Here is a 22,783-nt window from a genome sequence, read left to right as displayed (position 1 = left end):
AGGAGCCTCGCTCCCATGGTCGACCCAGGGTCTTTCCCTGAGGGCGAAGTTTGTTTCACATGGGAGATTTGCTTAGAAAATTTAAAATGGATAAATAACTCAAAAGGTTTACTATAGTCTTTCCACGATAAGCACTCCTAGCCTTTGCTATCTGAGTTGGTGAACGTAAAAAGTAATTCGGAGAGAAAAGAAAGATTTGAGACCAAAGTCCATTTACTTTTTTCGCGAGCTCCCCCATCTTCAATGACAATTTTTTTTCGCAGTCAGGATCATAAATGTTTCTCGACAATGTTGACAAGCATTTGAAAACACATTGAACCGCCCATGTAAGTTGTGAAAACTCCGAAGCAAATCTGCACCTTGGCGCGTATTTCTTGGGTGGGTGTGAGTCGTTTTGGTGCCCCAATGCGAATACAATTTGCGAATTTCTTAGGCCTTGATTCTTCACATATCCCTAAAAAAATCACCTCCCTGTGCTACTGTCACACGCATAGTCGTTGACCTTATTAGGTGCAAATTACGTGAAATACATTAATACAGGTTTGAAAAAAACTTTTTGCATGATTTGTTTGAATCGATCAGTTCACTGATTGCGGCAAAGAAGGAAAAGGAACCACTTGAGTGATACAAAAGGGACAAAACTTTGAGTTGCAAAGCCACAAGTTCGAGCTGAGGAATTCAAGAAGTAAAGGATCCAGAGGTACCGTAGCCTGCAGTGCTTCGGTAAGGGATTAAGTAAGGTATCCAGCTATAGCGGGGTAACCGCACCTTTCACGCGCGCTTAAGCTCAACCTGCGCGCATAAGCCGTGCCACACGTGCCTCTCTGGCCATCTCCGATAATAATACTCCGCAAGCTACAGTCTGTGAAATACTACGCTACTGAGGGCAATACCGCCGGTAACGAACCTGGAATGAGCAATCTCACCGCACTGGGTTGCATTTTATCGTTACTACCCCTCCCGTTAAAGTTCTGGGCTGAAATGGACTTGGTTCGCATGAGTAGAGACTGGTACTAGTTCTGAATTAAAGAAACATGGTGGTTCGTTTGCATCATGTCGAAATACGTTGTCAAAATCTTCAGCAAAGTTTGAGGCAATTATGCGGACACTTTGGGTTTAGAGTGCTTGCTTCGTCTTCCTTTCCTAATCGGGTCACTCTGAACCGGGACTCTATAAACTTTGTTTTGAGCGAAGGCGCCGGTGAGCGAGACACCGTTTACAATGTTGCCCTTGAAGTCAAAGATGTGAAAAATGTGGTGGATAATGTAGAAAGAAATGACGGGAAAGTTATCAAAAGACCAGAAACATTGGCTGATAGCAATGGAGTGGTGGAATCTGCCGTTATACAAACTCCTGTAGGGAACGTTGTTCACACATTGTTAAATGCTTCTGGTTACAACGGTGTGTTTTTGCCGGGTTTTCATCGAAGTGACAAGAGAGCGTTACGCGAAGGATTTGATTATGTAACCCCATCGATCTCGTCAAACAAGAATACAGTGATTGGCGATCGTATTTTAACACACTTTGATCACATTACGTTTGCATGCTCGTTAGGGACTTCTCAGGCGATAATGAAATGGTATGAGCGATGTTTTGGGTTTAGTAGGTTTAATATCAGCTCTGACGAGAAATCGGACGGCTTCATTGTGCAGAGCTCAATACAAGGAGCGAGCATCGGAATGAAGTTGGCAGCCATGCAGTATTGGTTTTGCTCGGAATCAGAGCTGAGAATAGACACCGATGAACCAGGAGGAGGCGTAAAGTTCGTTTTCGCAGAACCTCTCCCTGGACAAGGTTAGAACATTTGTTTCAATTGACAAAATCATTCAGGGTTGTGTAAAGGCCTATTTACACGGCACGACTTTGTCGCATGCGACAAGCTTACGACAGGCTTACGACATGACTTAAGAGTCGTAAGCGAGTTGTAGGTTTGATTTACACGAAACAATTCGTGTCGTAAGCCTGTCGTAAGCTTGTCGCATGCGACAAAGTCGTACCGTGTAAATAGGCCTTAATAAACCCTTAGAGGGTTGATTAACTCCTGCGGCTCAAGAGAGTGGGCTTATAAGACCATGGGGGGGGGGGGGGTGTTCTGTGTTCATTTAGTGGTTCAGTCAGGAGACACTCGCTCTTCCTTTGCTTTCTATATTTTGTCTTTGTTGAATGATCAGCTATCTAAAAATTTAGTGCAATCATGTTACTTGATTTCAGTACTTTCACATCATTCAGTAGTTGTACAGCAATATCACTAATCTTGGTACAAGTACTTGTAGCTGTAATATGCAATATACTACAGAGGGCCTTTTAGAAACTTACCTAGAGAAAAAAGGAGAGTTCCTTTACTCTACACTTTCAACAAGTTTAAAGGAGAAAATTACTTCATTTGTTACCATATGATTTTCATCTTAAGCATTAAAAGTTACTTGTAAAATGGTAACACACATTGTTTTGAGATTTTGAACAGTAACCTTCACTTTTGAAAATTGCTTTTATTTGTGTTGAAAAGTGGAACACAGAGGCTGCCATTTTGAATACTGTGTAGCAATCTGGCCAATACTAATTTTTCCAAACTAGCATCAGTAAAAAATAATTATGGTAGATATTAAGGAGAATTACTCATGAAATCTTGGGAGCCAAAGGAGTAACAACTTCATGGATGGTTTTTTTTAGTGTTAAGTTTAAAAAAAAATGACCTGAATTTTATGTATTGTTCTAACACTCTAAAAATGGGGAAGGGGTGTGATTGTAGGCTGATAAAATTATTTAGAAAGTTTGTGTTACTTGTTAAACATAAAATGGGTATCTTTTAGGTTAAGATTGTTGTTTTTTTTTATTTTTGCAGGTCCTAACCAGGTACAAACATTCCTAACAGAGCATGGAGGACCAGGCATACAGCACATAGGTCTGCATACACCAAATATAACTGAAGCTGTTGCTGCATTAAAGGAAAGTGGAGTCAAGTTTATTGATCCTCCATCTGCTTATTATTCTGAGGTACGCAAGCTATACAGTGATGATTAATTTAGGATACATGTAAGAGGCTTGGGGACCGTAGAGAAGGAGGTACCCAAGTTCAATTTCATAGGGTTAGCTCTGGTTACTTCTTGCTAACCCTTAACTCTTATGATCTGATTGTCAATTCTCCCCTCTAACTGTTACACATCTCCTTGTAAATTAGTTGGAAGAATTTGGTGTTTGATCAAGATAACAATCTTTGGAAAGATCATCACAATTGGCTTCTTTTTTGCCATACATGTAAATGAGTTCATCTTAAGTGTAGCTGTGGTTTAGCCAATGTATCAGGGTTTCACTCTCAACAGAATCATGGTGCTAAAGTTAGCTAACTTTGGTCTTTGGAGGAACTTTTATTTGGGTGTGACTTTACTTTAACAAAAGTTTTTAGGAGCTAGGCAATCCAAATTTTTTTCTGCAAGAGCCTATAGGCAACTGGTAAATCTTCTCAATCTCACTTCACAGGAAGATAAAGTGCAGGAAATAAGAGATGTAGGAGAGAGTGTGGAGTCTCTCCAGAAACATGGTATTCTGTTGGATGCAGAGAGCTTCACCTCTAGCAAAAGCACTGCCTCATCTTTGGAAAATATGAATGTAAACCAAGATGCTGACAACAAGTGAGTTAAGATGAGATTCCAAAGAGGAATCTAACATTTTGTTAGTGGGAGGTATTTGTGGTGAATTAACTACCTTTCTTTTGTTGTTATTTTACAGATATTTGATGCAGGTTTTTACTAGACCACTTTTTAACAAAGAAACCTTTTTCCTGGAGGTTATCCAGCGATGTGGGGCTACAGGATTTGGAGCAGGCAACATAACTGCTCTGTGGAAAGCCGTTGATTCATATTTGAATAAGAAGATCTAATTACAAAAAGTTTTAAAAATTAACAGACATCTTAATTTTGAGGGTCCGACATAGGTTTGGCGGGATGTGGAATGAGGCTTTAAACTGAGGCAGAATGTGGGATATGAGTAATTTTAAAGGCGAGATGTGGGAGTCATGACCTCAGAGACATGAAAAAGTATTTATTCTCTGTTTAAAAGGGCTTAATGACTCCTAAAAATGGAGCGTAAAAGTAAAATGAAATTCCCATGATTTACTTATGTTACATGATTTGTTTGCTTGGGTAACACATGATGCAAGTCAATAAAAACCATGGCAAAAGTAAGGTGATCAAAAGCTTCAATGAGCATGTTGACTACATTGCCACAAAATAGCGATTTCTGCGTCATCCAACACTGTAGTGGCGCTTGTCCACTGCTAGCTGGACCGCACAAAATCCACTGATCAATACAATGTACTGCACCAAACTTCTTTGGGAATGCCTTCTTCTTTATTCCATTATATTCTACTGTTCCATTGCTCTATCAAAGGTCTTATATTTGATGATTTGCAAATTCAAGACAGATTTTATTGTCAGAGTAAGAAAACTCAAATTTTTTCTATTTCAAAAATGTCTGTGCACAATTAGGAAAGTGTCTCTTATGGAAGTGTGTAAATACAGAGTTTGACTGGGAGGCAAAAAAAGAGAATCTGAAAGAGTTTTCATATGAAGAACTGTCTGCTCACAAGTGTCCGTTAGTGGAGAGTTGAGTGTACATGTTATCCTACATGGAGAAATGTTTGGTTGAGTGCTTTAGTTTTGCCCTTCCTCACTCTGTGATTGGTCCATAACTTTCTCAATCAATTAGGTTAAAAATTAAAACCAGTTGGCAGGCAATTTTCCCCACCCCACCCCCATACCTTTCAGTGCTGACAACATTTCTTGCTTATCATAAATTTAGCCTAGTAAAATATTTAGTATTGTAATCTATTCACATTGTTTCATGAGGATTGTGCTTGGGGAAATAACATTCAAACAGCCATAGCATGAGTTAAGAAGTGGTCACAAAAAATTATCTTTCATGTAAAATTTCAGTAATGGTATGTTCCTCCCCCTCTACCACACACTTAGACTATAGATCATGCAATATTTTGGCAAGCAATTTCACAGTAATCTGTTGGTGAGTTTTGATGGCAGCTGAAGGCTGGAGAGAGAAATAAATTTATACAGAGGGGGTGAGTGACATCAAAAAAGGAGAGGGGAAGGGGTGGAGCATTGAATATCTCCTCAACTTTTCTCCCAACCCCTTCCCCACCCTCCCATCTAACTCTAAATAACAAATGGTCAGTTGGATAATAAACAATTATGAGCTAACCCTTTAACTCCTATGATCTGATTGTTAATTCTTCCCTCTAATTGCTACACATTTCTTTGTATTGCAAAATGCTCAGCTGCTTCAGTTGTGATATTTTCCTTTATTCTGGAAAACCATTATAAATATCAGTACTTTGGTTTTGGTGTAGCAACACTCGAGCAAAAAGTGCACCACTATTAAAGAATATGATTTGTCTCAAGAAGAGGGTTACACCTTTTCCATGGCATACTGCTAGTTCTCTAGGCAAATTATTAGGGCATGAGTACCAGCCACTCTTAACAGGCACAAGGTCCTCTATGAAAATAGTTACAAGTATCAAGGTACCCACCTGCTCTAGTAAGTTGGCCTCTTGTCATCACCTATTGGAATTCTTAACGACTGATCTGGTTGGGATAAGGAACAATTTCAGCTTTTCTCTATAAGAATTCTCAAAAATTCATAAGCAAAAGGCAGCTACAATTCTATCCTCTTTATTTCCATTTGGAGAAACACTATTCTCACCAACATATTATATACCAAACCTTGAAAATAAATAATTTCTAACTTTCACATACAGTCCTATCAAAATTAAATATTAACTGTCTTAATTCTCTTCCATAACCAACAAAATACCACTTCCCAGGAAAACAGAGTGCCACAAATTTCTATAGCATAAATATGTTATCAGCTAAGCATGGTTCCTGGTGAAAATTAGAAATGGCCTGAAAGATAAACAATTAAAAATGATCAGCTGTGAGAATTTTAACTCTTATTCCCTTGTGTTTCCTCTTTGACATCAGTGGGTTCAAGAATTGATCTAAAGCCTTCTCCTTAGAGAATAAAAATTTAACCACGTGCATATTATTAAAAAATAATCGGATATACCTTTGATGAACGCAACAGGATTATTTGACAATAAAATGTATTCACCCATTTTTTTAAAGGAATAACTTTTTCATTGTATATGTTGCACAAGTGAATAGTGCCCAGCCCAAGAGGGTTAACCCTTTCACTCCCAAGATCTCAATAGTAATTCTCCTTACTGTCAACCATACAGTTCTTATGATGTTAGTTCTATGAATTCCATATTGGATCAACTAATAATTCCCATATGCATATTTCTCTTTATTCTCATCACTTGTCTGCTTAATATTGTATTGACACTGTAAGGAGAAATTCTTTCTTGGTCAATCCTGAGAGTCAAAGGATTAAGTGACCAGGAAGAAGGGATAATGCATGCTAATGATAACTGCTGTAAAATAAAATAGCTGTAGTGAACAGTAATTGTCAGTACTGTTCTGTATTGATTTGGAATTTTTTTCAGGTGGTTAGAAAATTATAATATCCTGGATTTCAGTGAATCTGGATTTAAAACAACATTCCTAAATCCCCACATCATTCAAATAAATGGTTATAAAAAAAAACTTGCCACCAAAATGTACACTGAATATGAATGGTATTTATTTATAATATGCTATCTGCCAAAATTGTGATATATATAAACTATTTAATTCACATCACATGTTCTTTGTCCTAAACTTTTCCAAACCAACCTGACTCATTCTTCACCCTGATTCTTTTAGTTTCCAACAGAAGCACAAGAAATCACGGTGTTGGTGAGATTTTCTCTTGATTGTAATCATGCATCAAGCTACTTAAGTATAACAAAACAGTCTCAATCACCCTTGTTACATGACATCATACAATTTGCAGCAACATCATCTATGGAATTTGTGCAAAACTCTTTAGTGACAAGATTAATTGCAGTAATTGGTAGCTTCTTGGTGAGAGTGTAGAGTCACATAATAACTCTAAACGAGCTGTCAAAATAGACACTTCCTGTTCAATTCTCCTCAGTACCTTCACATCATTTAGGGACAAAACTCGTTGTGATTCTTTTCCTTTTGCCATTAAAGACCTCTTGTGACAGAAAATAAAGCTTTGCAGCCAATATGCAAGAAGCATAACAAATTCTTCACAGTTTGTAGTGCTAACAATGCCATCAGAGAGAGGTGGAGATCTTTTGAAGTTTAAGACCACATTTTTCAATCCAGAGCTAGTCATTCTTTCCTCCTCTAACTCTTCATCAATAGAACAACAGTTTTTCACCACAATTTCAATCAGCTTTGTCTTCAATAAATGTGACTGTATTGACTGAAGCAACAATGTTTTATACTTGATAGATGGTAACTCTACATAAGCCAAAACTAAATCATTGGCTAGTCTTACAGCAGTGTCCTCTGGTCTTTGACTGACTAACACTGACAACTGAAGCATTCTTTGTAATAAATATAGTGGACAGAAGTTATGCCCACAATGTTGGTCCAATTGTTCCTCGCGATGTTCTTCTGTGGCCTTTTTAACCCACTCTACAACATCATGAAAATTACCCGAAAGTCTATCTACTGAGAAAAATCGGTGCGCACTTGTCTTGACAAGGCAGACTTTCTTTTTCTCAACTTCCTTTTCCATGACACTTACAAGGAAAGACAAAGCCATGGAGGCATTCATTTTAAAGCTTTCCGCTGTGTGAGACTGCGTGCATCCTGCTAGCTTCACTATCATGGAAACAAACTCCCATGTAATTTTCTGTTGTAACATCTGTGCCACCTCAGCAGGATGCAATTCTTGAATCCGTAAGAGAATTCTAAAACATTCTGTACCACAGCCACTTTGCTTGGAGAGCAAGATATTATTGAACAGGTAAAACAGAAGGGATGGAGGTGGCTTACGACGTGGACTCATAAAGCTGGTGACAGTTTCCAGGTAGGTTTTGTGAAAATTCTCTTCTTTAAGAGCCTGCAGTGAATTCAGCTGGTTTTCAGTGAAGGTTTTGCTCAAGCTTTCTTCTTGTTTGCTTGCAAGTTCTAATTTTTTCAGTGGAACTGTGCAGTGTAAAGGTGTTGTGTAATGTAAAAGCTCTCCATCTCTCACAATCCCATGTAAAGGAGGCCTCTTCTTAGGAGAGAAACTCTCAGCAGTGAGTCTCCTCTGCTTTAATGAAGATGGAGACTGACAAGGGCTTTTAGCCTTTTTGTGTTTGTATGAGTCATCAAAACTTTCAATGACTTTTGCAGGTTTGTTGCCGATGATTTCTTGTTTACCAGACCAGAATTTCTCAAAGAGGTTCATTCTTAACTCCCCATTGTGTGCATCCACTTCTTCAGTCTTAACCTGGACACATATAGAGAATCAGGAATCAGTCAACAGGAAAGATGAGAGTTTTGTAGTTAGCACACTTAGCCAAAACACTGCCTCTCTTCACCTCAGACAACAAACTTTCAGTGACACTTGATGACTGCAAAAAGACTTGTAATGCACCCATCAACTTTTTTCGAAGTCAAAGTCAAAGTCAATTTGGTATTTTTTGTAGAGGGCCCAATTATAACCCAAAAAAAACCATAGAAATTCAAGGAAACTATAAAACCTTTTGACAAAGCCTCAAAGAGTTTTTACACAACCTTTCTTCTTGTGTCCCCTTTCAATATCGCAGGGTTTCATGGAAAGCAAGATTATTAGAAAAAAATATCCCTCTACTTAGACTGATTCAAGCTCTTAATCTAACTATGAAACATTTACAAAATGTACCAGTCAGGGCTGTAAATGTTCAAGTGTTTCTATTTTTTTTTTTTCGGTCAAGAGAATCTGGTTGGTGACAATCACAACTTTAAGCATGAGAGTAAGTGAGCATAATGGATACCCTGCAGTTAACCACCATCCTGTCCAGGAAAAGTAACACATGTTGTCCTGGTAACTAAATGCAGCCAATACCAGTATAAGCCCCAGTATGGCAGTTGTTGTCCACTGAGTAAGCTAGACTAACCTAAGTAACAACATTACCAACTTTGAACAGCATTACGATGATATGAAGGAACCTTGATATGAATAAGCCTCCTTGTGGTTTAGAAAGTACATCCAAACACTGTGCTTGGTTACTAGTTTATCTGGATTAGGGATGCTCATGAAGATCTGGCCAGACACCACACTGAATGAAAGAGATTGGGCTGTAATTTTTCTTGTTCCAAGAAATTCAATTTTCTTCAGAGCTTAGAAGAAAAGCTCTGAAGAAAACTCAGCAAGATTTCCGTATAACCCTATACTTCGATATGCTTACAGTACTTGGATAAAAGAAACCAATGGCCAAACAATACATTAACACTAAGACTTTGTTTTAGAATAAGTATCGGAAGAACGGGAATCTTTCCATCTCAATTCTCACCTGCTGCACCGATGAATTGGTTTCTTTTAATTCGGTTGAACTGGTTGCAACTACCTCGTCATTCTCTGGTTTCACAGCTTTAAGTTTCAGTGGCTTCCTCGATTTTCCAATGTCGATGAGCTTTACCTGGGCTTGGAGCCTCTTAACGCCATTTTCGCTGAATTTCAAATTTTTCAACGGACGACAAGACTCAGATTTAACTTGACTACTTGCGATTGTTTCAATGACATTGCTCGTCGTTTCCGTCAATTCGACAATGTCATCGTCTTCATCGATAACAATAATTTGTGTTTTCTCCGATATCTTTTTGTTGACAAAGTCTCCTTCATCGTCGCTGATGACAATCACGTCGTTTTGCGCCATTTACATCTTTCACACAACCATGCTCGCTTTCTGTAGATGTATTTTCTTTAAGGACGTAGAAGTGTTATCTCAATTGGCACTGGCTTTAAACGTCCCCTGATGCTCCTTGATGTTCCTCGATGCTCCTCTCTACGCCAAGCACAAAAAATAATTCAATGAGGAACCAACTATTGTAAGTTTTATATTTTCATTGGCTTTCACATAATAGCAAGTATTTGAATATTAACGCTGAATAACCGTTTGTAAGGCTCTCACGCGAGTACCAAAATTTTTCCACAAGGGGCCTAGAGAGGTTTACAAATTCTCTAGCCTGTGTGGACACCAGACGGGCCATTTAAGAATAACGATTTTCTTTTGGTTTTTATTCCACTGGGAAAGGTATCTCGAAAGTGAAAGTTGCTGAGAGAGCACTTTATAACTTCGAGTCAACCGCCCTAATTCAGGGCTTTCCCCCAGGGGGGTGCACCCTGACGATATCCACGATGAGGCTCTGTAAACCCCTCCTGGCCAATCAGATCCAGAGTATTCATCTAGGGGATTCCCCAAATAAGTGAATGGCGTTCAAGTTGAGTAATAGGTTAGCTCTCTTCAATTTGGCGCATTAAGCTGTGGCTAACTTCACGAGTAAGAAAAGTCCTTCGTGAGAAAGGAATAGTTTTATCCTCCATGGCTGATAATCATCCTCCCCGAGCAGATGACGTGGCTCAGCAAGCACATAATGGCTTTGGACCACTTTCCGAGCTTCGTGGAAATATTGCTACGATCGCATCAACGATCGTGGTTGTATTTAGTAGCGCGGTGCTTTTGTTCGTAGTGAAGGAGAACGAAAAGAGGGAAGGGATTCATTTTCTGGTGTTTAAAACAGCCTTGCTTACCTTGAGTGTCGTTCTCGGAGAAATAGTACGAAGATTGTGCCTATTGTTTGAAGAGATTACACACAAGGACGCGAGATATCGAGGAAACTGGAAGGTTGTTCTGAAGACAACTTTCACTTTCGATAATTTCGGTGGGATTTTAGTCGTCGCCATCGCTTCCGCTCTGACACTGTGTTTTGGGCTGTATGAACAATACGAAGTATTCTCTAGTCCAGGTTTCTCCATCTTGTTTTTCCTGAACTGTCTCGTGGTTCCGCAGTTGTCGTTCCTTGTGGGTCTTCGACAGCTCTCTCCTGTAGAGACATCGGATTTGAACGAAAAAGAAAACAAGAATGTGGCTGATGGGCTGGCTTGGGGCTATTACTTTGGTTATCTGAGGCTGGTGCTGCCAAGACTGGAACATCGGATATCAGAATCGGAGACATTTCGTCATAAGATAATAGACAAGAAGCTTTTCATTCTACTTCCAAAAACGTGCTTCACATGTGATGACATTGAGGAAGCGGATTCCAGGGTAAAATGGGTCGGCAATCTCCCGGAGAGTAAAATTAACAGGGGAGGAATTAAGGAGAGAAGTTACAAGCATGCGGTACATGAAATAGTGATGCCAGATGGGACAAACGAAAAGTACCACTTTATTGTGGAGTATGCCACGCCTCTGATGACCCTCCATGATATGTCTAACTTCCCAGACGCCCAATTAACGGCTCCAGAGCGGGATCACCAGGTAGTGCGGTGACCATTTTTGATACACTTGGATTGTTATGTAATTTAATTTTTTTACTGCCTCCTACCACAGGCCTGAGAAAAGCAATTGAGAAGCATGTGAAAAATGTTATCTCTTCCATTCAGAGTTTTTATGTGCTTGTCAAGTAGTTCTCCATGCCTCAATGTGAAAGCTTACATTATGCATTAGCCATAGAGCCTGGACACCAGTATGTGTCTGGTCAGACACCAGATGTTGAAGCACCCAGGGAATAGCATTCATGTATTTGTTAGGTTTTGGAGGATTGCAGATGATTTTAGGCTAAGATAACAACAGGAAGAAAAAAAACAAATAAGCAAAAGAATATCAGGTGAATTGCTCTTAGCACATTCTGTTCTTTTTTTTTATTTTAATTTGAAGATTGATGATAAAATATGTGTACACCAAAAGCAATTCAAATTGGTTGTTTCATACATTGACCAGAAAAGTAAAATGAGAAAAGTTTAAAACTTCCTTCAAAGTTCCCACAGGCTGTATTTTTCTACCCCAGCCCATTTTTCGGTGGTTAAAACAGCTCCTTTGCCTTCTTGTGCTGTATTGATAAAACAAACTCACAAACAGTTTAAAAACTGTATGTCATTTTGAGCAAAAAGAACAAAAAATGTGCATTTTAATTGTAATGCTCAAAGCAAATGATAATTAAGTCTTGAATTGCAAAATAAGATTTCATCTGTATGTTAAACATGAATTTCCTATATGTATGTATGAATATATGTACATATACCTATCTATATATATATATATATATATATATGGTATGTCTAAAAGTTGGACAAATCACTAAGACTTAACTTTTCTGTGACCCTGATAGATATATATATATATATATATATATATATATAGTTAGATATAGCTCTTTGGCATACAAAGTTTTGCTTTCATGTCCAAATTGAGCACTCTACTAGGATGAGTCATTGCTGCTAGCATTATGCATGCTCACTAGTTTTTCTAGTTTGAGCACTCTGGCATGGCTTAGATGATCCCACATATGTGAGATCACTTGGGGTGGCTATATGGTCTTACCTCCATCCTAGCATCAGCACTGCACTGATGAGGCCCAGAAGGCCGAAACAGTACTGTCTGCAGTTAGTTATATATATATATATATATATATATATATATATATGAAAGTTGGACAAATCAATAAGACAACTTTTCTGTAACTCTTAGTTTCATGCTTATGCAGTCATTAGACCAATTTTCATGGCTGATGATCGCGTAAGTGTGAAACGCAGGGTCACAGAAAAGTTAAGTCTTAGTGATTTGTCCAACTTTTAGACATACCATACTCTGCGAATGCATCGAGCACTACACCACAAGGATAGATCATAATCAAGATTTATTTACATATATAATTATATTATATATAATTAAACTTTGTTTAATCCTTTTCTTTTTCTCTCTCTTTCATATCCTTTAGGTAGTGTTGTTCATTCGAAAACTGAAGGAAATTCTGGATAAGAGTACAGAATGTAGAGGAAGGTATGAATTGGTTCCATTTTCAGGAGATGAGGAGAAAAACAAGATTGCAGATATCCTGGTTGAAATGCATAAAGCTGCCAATGTGGAGATGGATGAGGAAGCTGATGAAGTGAACATACCAGAACAGTGGCCGCTGTGAACAAAATGATATTGCTTATTGGTTATAGGAGGGATCTGAGACATAAATACATCAGTCTATAAAAAACTGAGAACATTTTTGGAAAGTAGTATAGTCAATAAAGACAACTGACACAAGTACTATTGTGAAAATACCAAATTTTTTCTTTTTACACTTTTCTGATACAGTTGTTCACTGAAACTGTAATTTCACAACATTTTATACCAAGGAATCCTAAAGATACTTTGTTGATAGCTAATAAATATACTGATGTCCTTAACTGTCTGAGGGAGGCAGAGAAATGTGGAAGTTATTGTCACTTTCATACAAGACAAGTAGTGTCCTGGCTCCATCCATACTCCCCACCCCTCTGCCCCCTGTTGTAGCATGTAAACTGGCCTTGATGGCCAGCTTTAAAGGTCATACAAGGGTTTGATTAGTATTATATCACTTCACCCTTTCATTCCCATGAAAACCCCCCAAAAAATTATGTTTTCAATTTGATGCATCTCAGGTGATGAGAAAGAAGAAAACAATATCATTATACCTCAAGTGTTTTACATAACACCAAATTCTCAATACTAAAATCATCAGAAATGTGTTTCAGATGCCATGGTTTAGGCAGGATTTCTTCTCAGTCATAATTACGGTTCAATGTGCTTCAGTCATGGACAGAATATTTTTATGAACCCTTTTTGCTTGACCAGAAGAAATTAACAATATTAATTGATCCAGAGAGAGCTTGTAAACTGTTGGAACTAGGAATGCCTTAAACAGGTGGTATCGGTTTATGAAGAAGTTTTATGTCATTTGGCAATAGCATTAATAACCCCTTGATCTTCCTTGTTCTCTTCCATGAGCCTAGCCAAGATGAAGGCAGAGCTAATTTTAACTGGCCCTCACATAAATATGGATAATCCAATATTGAAGCAATAGTTACCATTATACACCCTGATTTAAAGTCAATTTGTTTCTAGTTTCTATGAGGACATGCAACCTTCCTGTGAAAACCACAATTTTTAAAGCCAACGGACTTTCAAGTGGGGGGGCTCCAAAAGGTATAGGTTAGGAAAACGTTTTTATTTCAGTTTTTCGTTCGTAAGGGAAAGATCTCAAGAAACCGAAAGTTGCTGAAAGAGCACTATGAAACTTTGATTAACCCACCACGTCAGGGGGGCTTTCCCCCAAGGGTACACCTTCTGAACATCCTGACGTGCTCCTGGCCAATCAGGTCCAGATAATTCATCTGGGGGATTACCCGAGTGAATAGCGTTCTATTTGAATAAGTGATCTGCTCCCAACAGTTTGACGTATTTGTTTGAGGCCAACTTCACGAGTAGCGTAAGACCATCGTGAGAAAGGAATAGTTTTCTCCACCATGACTGATAATCTTCTTCCCCGAGGAGATGACGTAGCTCAGCAAGCACATAATGGCTTTGGACCACTTTCCGAGCTTCGTGGAAATATTGCTACGATCACATCAGCTATCGTGGTTGTGATTAGTGGCGTGATGCTTTTGTTCGCAGTAAAGGATAACGAAAAGAGAGAAGGGATTCACTTCCTGGTGTTTACAACAGCCTTGCTTATCTTGAGTGTCGTTCTCGGAGAAATGGTACGAAGATTGTGCCTAGTGTCTGAAGAGATTAAACACAAACACGCGAGATATCGAGGAAACTGGAAGGATATTCTCAAGACGACTTTCACTTTCAATAATTCCGGTAGTATTTTAGTTGTCGCCATCGCTTCCGCTCTGACACTGTGTTTTATGCTGCATGAACAATACGAAGTTTTCTCGAGTCCAGGTTTCTCCATCTTGTTTTTCCTGAATTGTCTCGTGGTTCCGCAATTGTCATTCCTTGTGGGTCTTCGACAGCTCTCTCCTGTAGAGACATCGGATTTGAACGAAAAAGAAAACAAGAATGTGGCTGATGGGCTGGCTTGGAGCTACTACTTTGGCTATCTGAAGCTGGTGCTGCCAAGACTGGGATATCGTATTTCCGAATCGGACACATTTCGTCATAAGATTACAGACGAAAAGCTTTTCATTTTACTTCCAAAAACGTGCTATACATTTGAAGAAATCTCCAAAGCAGATGACAGGGTAAAATGGGCCGGCAAACTCCCCGCGAGTAAAATTAACAGGGCTGGAATTTTGGAGAGAAGTTACCAGCATGCGGTACACCGCATAGAGATGCCCCGCCCAGATGGAACAGTGGATGAGTACCACTTTGTCCTGGAGTACGCTACGCCTCTTATGTCCCTGTACGAAATGTCAGGTCATGCAAAAGCCCCCTTGACTGGTCCAGAGCGGGATCATCAGGTGAACAAGTGTGATCTGTTGTGTAATTTTAGATATATGATAATAAATATTTGTTCTTAGAATTTCTTTTTGAGGTAGTGTTTTTAATACAAATTTTGTAAGCGATTGTTGTAGCTTAACCCTTTAACTCCCAAGATCTGATTTTATATTCCCCCTTCTAGCTTAAACAAATTTCCTTGTAAATTAGTAACAAGAATTTGGCATTAAATCAAGATAACAACTTCTACCTGATAAGTTTGAGTATTCTCATTAACTGTTTGCTGGATAATTTATGAATATTATGGAGAAGTTACGGGTTAATCACTACTGAGAGCTGAAGGGTTAAGCTGATGTTTACACCAACTGAAACCATTTTCATTGTAACCTAGGTGGTGTTATTCATCCGCAAGCTGAGGGAAATTCTGGATGACTCTGAGGAATGCAGAGGAAAGTATGAATTGGTTCCAATTTCAGGAAATGACACAAACAAGATTGCGGATGTCCTTGTGGGAATGCACAGTGCGAGCAACATAGATTTAGAAGACGAGACTGATGAGCAAACTAAGCAATAGAGCAGATAAGTGACTGTTGCTCCACAGCAACAGTATGGATGATGAAGGAACTCTGTTACACATTACTCATGTATAGAGCTGTGTTTCTGAGTGTGAGGAAACACAGTGTCAGAGATATTTGATCCTGATCTTAAAGGGGGATAAAAGATCTTTATTTTTATTTTCGTTCATTAGAAATTTTGATTCAAGTCTTGTGGCTCAAACTTTTATTTCACTCATGAAAAATACTAATTGATGTTGGTGAAGGATGCAAATATTGTTTTTTAGCAAAGGAACAGTCCTTATTGGGTTTCATGCAAGAATATTTCACACTTCACAAATTTAAAAACAAAAACTTCAAATCTCACTTCATCATTATTTTCTGTAAAATTTAGGCATAACATTAATTTTTGGCTTTATAATTATACATCAACTGTAAACTCTCTTTACAAAGTTTAATTTAACTGAACCGGCCAAACACTTTATTTCATGCAATCCCAAAAGATACCAAATTAAGGCAGCTGAAAATGTCACTTTTTGTTATGGTGTGTAAACTCTGAGAGGCCACAAATTGATTATTTCTACTCTTAAGCTAGAAAGCAAGCATCCTAATGTAACTTGCATGTAATATGTGCTCCAGTCCTTTCCTGGCCTTGATAGCTCAAGGCTTTGAGTTGTTTTGAATTCTTTTACCTCTGACATCTTACAGATTTATGTTGATTGTGTTTTGAAAACATTCAAAGGAACAGCCTTTAATTTGTGTATGTAGAGAAGTTTATAGCTAAATTTAATTTACTCTTCCCTGTTGCCCAGCAGATGACACAGTTTGTAGTGAGCCCTTCATAGGATAGTAAAGTAAACATGATTAGAGGTTTATAAAACATGCTGAATAGTTTAGTTTTTCTCAATTTTCATTTGTCTTTGCTTTGCTCTGTGAAATACTTGAACTGATGATTGTTGTGCTCTTAATCTGTAAACATATTGATTATCCCTTTACATCTTTATATCAGTATGCATATTCTTCATACTGTTCTCAATTACACATTTCCTTTGGTACCGACAAGGAGAATCTGTGTTTCAATCACAGCTTTTTAGTTTGGTAATCATTTCCTTTACTTCCATGGTCTTTATAAAAATATTTCAGTAGTACTTCTTTAAGGAGAAATTAGATACTTGTCACTCTTAGGATTTAATGGGTTAAAAAATAAAACTTGCCACAAAGCACCTGTGTGTTAACTTTGACTGTACTAGAACACCAGTACCTATAAGTTTGGGAAAAATTATAACCAACAACTTTGGTGCCTCTTTGAAGGAGAGTCTCCCCTTTAAGCTTTGCCACAGCTTTCAATTTTTTTGGTTGTTTCAAACCAGAAGTTCTCTCAATTGCAGAATAAACTACAAAGATTTCACTGCGGAAAAGTCTTAGTTACAAAACTGCTGAGGAAAACAAAAAAAGGGGAAAACTCTTGTGATCAAGTAGCCTAAATAGTAAAACTAGTTTGAAAGAATTCATAGGGGGTTCCCCTCTAAATCATACAAGTATCCAAAGTATTTTTTTGTGTAGAATATGTTTAAATATCCTTAATTGCACCCCTCACAGAGAAGATTTTGCTTGGAATCACCTTCCCTCATCCCTCAGAAGAGATATCATTCCTCCATAAATACCTGTAAGCTTTTAGAATCCTCATCCTATCCCATTCCAAAAGGCCCAAGGATGGGTGAGGAAATTTCCTGGAGCCACAAGGAGTGGACAGGTTTTCAATCCAACTTCATTTTGTGGCAATTCAACTCCCCTCATGCAGATCCCAGGTTTACTTAAGGCCAGTCATGTTCCTCTGTGTAGGCTCAACAGGGAAGGAATAACGGAGCAAATTTATAAAAAAGCAGCACACCAAGAATAATCCTCCTTGTGATTAATTGAATACCCCTGGTCTCGACGAGCCTAATGTTTTCCACTTGACCATAGAGTTTAATTGTCAATAATTTGATTACAACATCAAAGCCCCTATGCAAAGTTCAAATTATTAGTTGTTAGAAAAAGAATATTAATCTGAATGTCATTAATAATAATAACAGTTAAGGATCGTGATACTTCTTCTCTCTTCAGCTTGACAATAACCTAGACCCTGACTGACATTCTTTATCCAGATCCTATCATCTTCTTACAGAATCACAGGACACCTAGGTTTTAGATAGATTTCTTCCCGATTGTAATTACGAATCAAGAGTCGTGAATGAAAAAAAGACACATTTATCTATCATTGTAACTTAACCTAGACATGTCAACGACATGCATTCAATCCAGTGAGAGCTGGTAAATTGTGTGGGAGTTACACCTCAATGTACGATATCAGTTCATGGTTGCACCCGCAGTCCGCCTTTGCTACTTTTTCGCAACTTAGTCTTTATCATCTTTGAAATAACAGTCAAAACTTTAAGCCTGATGGTGAAATCATTTTTCTTTAAATTTAATCACGGTCTTTACACATATTATGAGAACCAACTCGTGCTCGAGGGGGTTTCAACCTAAGGAGGTTCCACGCAGTGTAGGAAACCAACGCATTCTCCTTTCGGTTTTTCATTCCTCTAGAAAAGGTTTTTCGAAACTGAAACTTGCTGAGAGAGCACTTTAAATCTCCGAATTTTCCCTCGCGGGGGCAGCCCAAAGACAACCTCAAGACTCCTAGCCAATCAAGGTCAGAGTTTTTATCTAGGGGTAATTCCCCGAATAAATCAGGTCGGGGAATCAAATCGATCTGCTTACCCAGTGTTATGCATTTCGTTGTGACTATCTTTACGAGTACGTAAATTCTGCGTGTAGGAGGAAATATTATATACACCATGGCAGAAAATCATCTTCCTCGAAGAGATGACTTAGCTCAGCAAGAAAATAATGGCTTTGGACCACTTTTCAAGCGTCGTGGGAAAACTGCTACTGTCACTTCAGCTATCATGCTTGTGATAAGTGGCGCGACGCTATTCTTCGCGGTGAAGGAGAAAGAGAAGGAGTTTCATTTCCTGGTGTTTACAGCTGCGCTGCTTACCCTCAGTTTCGTTTTCGGAGAACTATTACGAAGATTGTCCCTGTTTTCTGAGGAGTTCAAACACAAACGCACGAGATATCAAGGAAAGTGGAAGGGTATTTTTAAGACAACTTACACTTTCGATTATGGCAAGTGTATTTTAGTCGCTGCTATCGCTTCCGCTCTCATATTATGTTATCAGTTGTATGAACAATACGAAGTTTTCTCTCGCCCAGAATTCGCCATTTTGTTTTTTCTGAACTGTTTCGTGGCTCCGCAGTTGTTGTACCTTGTGGGTCTCCGACAGCTCTCTCCTGTGGAAACATCGGATTTAAACGAAAAAGAAAACAAGAATGTGGCTGATGGGCTGGCTTGGAGCTACTACTTTGGTTATCTGAAGCTGGTACTGCCAAAACTGAAAGATCAGATTGGCAGATCGGAGCTTTTTCGTTATGAAATAACAAGGAAAAAGCTTTTCATTTTACTGCCCAAAACGTGCTTCACTTGTGCTGACATCAAAGACGCAGACCCCAGGGTAAAATGGGTCGGTAATCTCCCAGAGCTTAAAATTAGTAGGGGTGGAATTAAGGAAAGAATTTACAAGCATTCGGTACATAAGATAGAAATGCCCCGCCCTGATGGAACAGTTGAAAGGTACCACTTTATCTTGGAGTATGCCACACCTCTGATGTCCCTTTATGATATGTCTGAGCATGCAGACGCCTCCTTTAATCGTGAGGAGCGGGATCATCAGGTAGGCTAGTTTGTAGTATTTTCCCTTTGATTTTCAAAGTGGAAGAGAATCCTGATCTAATTACCACAAACAATATTGTGGCTGATCCCTGGGTAATTGGGTCAATTTTTGCTGTGTATATGCCACTGGCCTCTTAGAAACCCCCCCCCCAACCCATAATAATCTATTCTGTGGTCATTTGTAGATCCCATCTAAGGTGCTTTTAAGTGAATGTTACTTTCACTATCCCAACTTAGTCACTTTCTGTTTTATGTATCTGCCTTAGAAAGCCTTTTAAGTAGCTCATCTTACAATGAATTGACTTATTTAACCATGAATCTTCCCAATTGGCCATACATTGTCTCACCCCAAGATCTGGAAGAGTGCAACCCCATTGTTGGAACTGCACTGAAATTGCAAACCCATTATTAAATAGTAAATCCAGCAGTGAAAATGCAAGCCATCCAGTAGCACATCCCCATTAGCCTTTTATTAGGAAGTACCCCCCTCCCCCCCCCCCCCTTAGGACTGGTCCTCATAAATATGATTTGTTTGAGGTGGGATGCACATCTAACTGGAACTTCTCTTCATTTTTACTTATAGGTGGTGTTATTCATCCAAAAATTGAGGGAAATTCTGGAGAACTCCCAAGAGTGCAGAGGGACTTATGAATTAGTGCCAATTTCAGGAAATGATCCAAATGAGATTTCAAATGTCCTGATTGGGATGCATAATGCTGCCAACATTGAGATGCACAATCCAGAAGCTTAAATGGAGTGCACAGACCAGAACAAGAACAGCTCTAAACAAAATAATGCTAATGTGGTGTAGCAAGAAACTCAGTCTGTAATGTTGTACACATAAGTTCCTGATATTTTACAGGACCTGCAATATAGTAAATGAAATATTTCTTTTCTGATGCATGTAGGAATGAGGAGCCTTTGAAGGGGCAAAGATGTTGATTACAAATCTTTATCTAAATCTTGTGGCTTATACTTTTATTTAACCCATAATAGATACCACTTGATGTTGGTTAAGGAGACTAACATTGTTTTTTAGAGAGGGTAGCAAAGGGACAGTCCTCATCTTGCAGATTTATGTTGATTGTGTTCTGAAAACATTCAAAGGCACAGCCTTTAATTTGTGTAAGTGGAGAAGGCTATAGCCTAATTTATTTTGCCCTTCCTTATAGCCAAGCAGATTACATAATTTGTAGTGAGTCCTTAGTGGGATAGTAACATAAACATGAACAGAGATTTATAAAACAGGCTGAATAGTTTAGTTTTTCTCAATTTTCATTTTTCTTTGCTTTGCTCCGTGAAATACTTAAATTGATGATTATTGTGCTCTTATTCTGTAAACATATTAATTATCCCTTTACATCTTTATATCAGTATGCATATTATTCATACTGTTCTCAATTACACATTTCCTTACAAGGAGAATTTGTCTTTCAGTCACAGCTTTTTAGGTTGGCAATCATTTCCTTTCATGGTTTTTATAAGAAATATTTCAGTAGTACTGCTTTAAGGAGAAATTAGATTCTTGTCACTCTTAGGATTGAAAGGGTTAAAAATAAAACTTACCACAAAGCACCTGTGCATCAGCTCTGACTGTACTAGAACACCAGTACTTATAAGTTTGGGAAAAATTATAACCAACAACTTACAATACAATACAAGTGTACAATATTTATTTGCCATATACGACATTTACAAATGGAAAAAAAAAATGAAGAAAATTGATGACAGAAAATAAATGGCGAGAAAACCTGAAAGAAACCACGAGGCTTATAACAAGTCAGGCTTTCTCACTTAAAATAATTAATCTTATATTAAAATTACAATATGGACTTATGGTAATTAACTTTGACCGCGCACACATACACACACACACACGCACACACATATTAAGTAAGTTAGTTAAGAATTACTGCCTTACAGAAGTTAATACCTAGAGAGAAGAAATTCCTTAAGCTTTCTTTTAAAAGAAGCGGAGGAGGGAGAACTAGTTATGTCAGAATTTAGCGAATTATAAAAGTTTGGACCTTGAAAGTAAATTGAAAACTTCCTGGTGTTCGTTCTGCACAGTGGCAAACGGAAGGACTGAGCATTCCTAGTATTATAATTGTGGATTTGACTATTCAGTAAAAAAAAGTTATTGAATTTGGAAGGGAGTGTAGAGCTCTCGAATGAAAACATAAAAGTACCTAATTGAAACGAATGGATATCATGAAATTTTAAGAGTTTAAGTTCCTTAAAAATAGGGCCAGTATGGGCAGTGTATGTAGAATTGCTTACTATTCTTGACGCACGTTTCTGTAAGGTTACAATTCTTTGAAGGTTTGACTTATAGGTACCAGCCCAAGCTAAATTGCAATAATACAAATATGGAAGGATCATAGAATTGTATAGAGTACGAAGGGAGTGAGTAGAGAGAAAAAACCTAGATTTATGAATAATACCTATAGATTTGTATAATTTATTTGCTGTTAAGGATATGTGATTTCCAGGTCAAATTGTCATCTAATAAAACACCCAAAAACATGGTCTCAGAAACACGAAGAGTAGGCTGCTCATTTATGAAAACTTGAAATTCAAAGGATTGCTTCTTTTGCCAAGGCTTGAATACCATAAAATTAGTCTTGGCTAAATTCAAGGAGAGCCGGTTTGCTGCAAACCAGGTTGACAATTTGTTTAATTCTCTATTTAATGTGTTAATTAGGTAAACAGGATCATTATGGGAGATAAATAAGTTTGTATCATCAGCAAACAAGATTGCATCAAGCAGGGGAGCATTGTTCAAATCATTAACATACAGGATAAAAAAATAAGGGACCAAGAATAGAACCTTGAGGCACCCCACAGGGAATCCCCTGTGGGGCAGATCTAACGTTATTAAATTCGACAAATTGTGTCCTCTCAGAAAGATAACTTTGGACCCATTCTAGTGCCAGACCACGGATCCCATAATGATTGAGTTTGTCAAAAAGAATGTCGGGATTTACCGTATCGAATGCTTTCGAAAGATCTAGGAATACTCCAATGGCAAGTTCTTTTCTATCAAATGCAGAAGAAATTTTGTCACACAAATCGATAAGCGCAAGGCTAGGAGAGCGATTTTTTCTAAAGCCATATTGATTATCACATAAGACATCGGAGTCA

General features: G+C 38.2%; 5 protein-coding genes across 5 annotated transcripts; 4 read left to right on the top strand and 1 right to left on the bottom strand.

Annotated features, from left to right (window-relative positions):
• The first annotated feature begins 1,005 nt into the window (after window positions 1-1,005).
• Window positions 1,006-4,186, top strand: LOC113677075 (4-hydroxyphenylpyruvate dioxygenase-like protein). The gene is made up of 4 exons (XM_089195916.1): window positions 1,006-1,794; window positions 2,843-2,994; window positions 3,478-3,629; window positions 3,727-4,186. The coding sequence occupies exons 1-4, from the start codon at window positions 1,035-1,037 to the stop codon at window positions 3,875-3,877; spliced, it is 1,215 nt and encodes a 404-aa protein (XP_089052042.1). The 5' UTR covers window positions 1,006-1,034; the 3' UTR covers window positions 3,878-4,186.
• A 1,479-nt stretch (window positions 4,187-5,665) lies between these two features.
• Window positions 5,666-10,279, bottom strand: LOC113677096 (uncharacterized). Its single transcript, XM_027193851.2, has 2 exons — window positions 9,410-10,279; window positions 5,666-8,364 (listed from the first exon to the last, which is right to left on the bottom strand). The coding sequence occupies exons 1-2, from the start codon at window positions 9,770-9,772 to the stop codon at window positions 6,913-6,915; spliced, it is 1,815 nt and encodes a 604-aa protein (XP_027049652.2). The 5' UTR covers window positions 9,773-10,279; the 3' UTR covers window positions 5,666-6,912.
• LOC113677076 (stimulator of interferon genes protein 1) lies at window positions 10,215-13,315 on the top strand. The gene is made up of 2 exons (XM_027193822.2): window positions 10,215-11,374; window positions 12,834-13,315. The coding sequence occupies exons 1-2, from the start codon at window positions 10,439-10,441 to the stop codon at window positions 13,032-13,034; spliced, it is 1,137 nt and encodes a 378-aa protein (XP_027049623.2). The 5' UTR covers window positions 10,215-10,438; the 3' UTR covers window positions 13,035-13,315.
• Window positions 13,316-14,323: 1,008 nt separating this feature from the next.
• LOC149050853 (stimulator of interferon genes protein 2-like) lies at window positions 14,324-17,087 on the top strand. The gene is made up of 2 exons (XM_089195917.1): window positions 14,324-15,333; window positions 15,702-17,087. Exons 1-2 carry the CDS (start codon window positions 14,392-14,394, stop codon window positions 15,882-15,884), a joined length of 1,125 nt encoding a protein of 374 aa, XP_089052043.1. The 5' UTR covers window positions 14,324-14,391; the 3' UTR covers window positions 15,885-17,087.
• Window positions 17,088-18,574: 1,487 nt separating this feature from the next.
• LOC149050852 (stimulator of interferon genes protein 7-like) lies at window positions 18,575-21,214 on the top strand. Its single transcript, XM_089195914.1, has 2 exons — window positions 18,575-19,640; window positions 20,223-21,214. Exons 1-2 carry the CDS (start codon window positions 18,705-18,707, stop codon window positions 20,388-20,390), a joined length of 1,104 nt encoding a protein of 367 aa, XP_089052040.1. The 5' UTR covers window positions 18,575-18,704; the 3' UTR covers window positions 20,391-21,214.
• The last annotated feature ends 1,569 nt before the right edge of the window (window positions 21,215-22,783 follow it).

The sequence above is a fragment of the Pocillopora damicornis genome, chromosome 2, assembly GCF_964200805.1.
Source record: "Pocillopora damicornis chromosome 2, jaPocDami1.2, whole genome shotgun sequence".
Classification (NCBI taxonomy): Eukaryota; Metazoa; Cnidaria; class Anthozoa; order Scleractinia; family Pocilloporidae; genus Pocillopora; species Pocillopora damicornis.
The sequence above is the reverse complement of the archived record's forward strand: the minus strand, read 5'-3'. Positions and strand labels throughout refer to the sequence as shown.

Excerpts from the sequence above, each read along its gene's own strand:
- LOC113677075 (XM_089195916.1), top strand. The coding sequence starts at position 1,035 with ATGGTGGTTCGTTTGCATCATGTCGAAATACGTTGTCAAAATCTTCAG. Across the intron at positions 1,795-2,842 it reads AGAACCTCTCCCTGGACAAG|GTCCTAACCAGGTACAAACA; the intron begins GTTAGAACATTT and ends TTATTTTTGCAG. Across the intron at positions 2,995-3,477 it reads CATCTGCTTATTATTCTGAG|GAAGATAAAGTGCAGGAAAT; the intron begins GTACGCAAGCTA and ends CTCACTTCACAG.
- LOC113677096 (XM_027193851.2), bottom strand. The coding sequence starts at position 9,772 with ATGGCGCAAAACGACGTGATTGTCATCAGCGACGATGAAGGAGACTTT. Across the intron at positions 8,365-9,409 it reads CCAATTCATCGGTGCAGCAG|GTTAAGACTGAAGAAGTGGA; the intron begins GTGAGAATTGAG and ends ATATGTGTCCAG.
- LOC113677076 (XM_027193822.2), top strand. The coding sequence starts at position 10,439 with ATGGCTGATAATCATCCTCCCCGAGCAGATGACGTGGCTCAGCAAGCA. Across the intron at positions 11,375-12,833 it reads CTCCAGAGCGGGATCACCAG|GTAGTGTTGTTCATTCGAAA; the intron begins GTAGTGCGGTGA and ends CATATCCTTTAG.
- LOC149050853 (XM_089195917.1), top strand. The coding sequence starts at position 14,392 with ATGACTGATAATCTTCTTCCCCGAGGAGATGACGTAGCTCAGCAAGCA. Across the intron at positions 15,334-15,701 it reads GTCCAGAGCGGGATCATCAG|GTGGTGTTATTCATCCGCAA; the intron begins GTGAACAAGTGT and ends ATTGTAACCTAG.
- LOC149050852 (XM_089195914.1), top strand. The coding sequence starts at position 18,705 with ATGGCAGAAAATCATCTTCCTCGAAGAGATGACTTAGCTCAGCAAGAA. Across the intron at positions 19,641-20,222 it reads GTGAGGAGCGGGATCATCAG|GTGGTGTTATTCATCCAAAA; the intron begins GTAGGCTAGTTT and ends TTTTACTTATAG.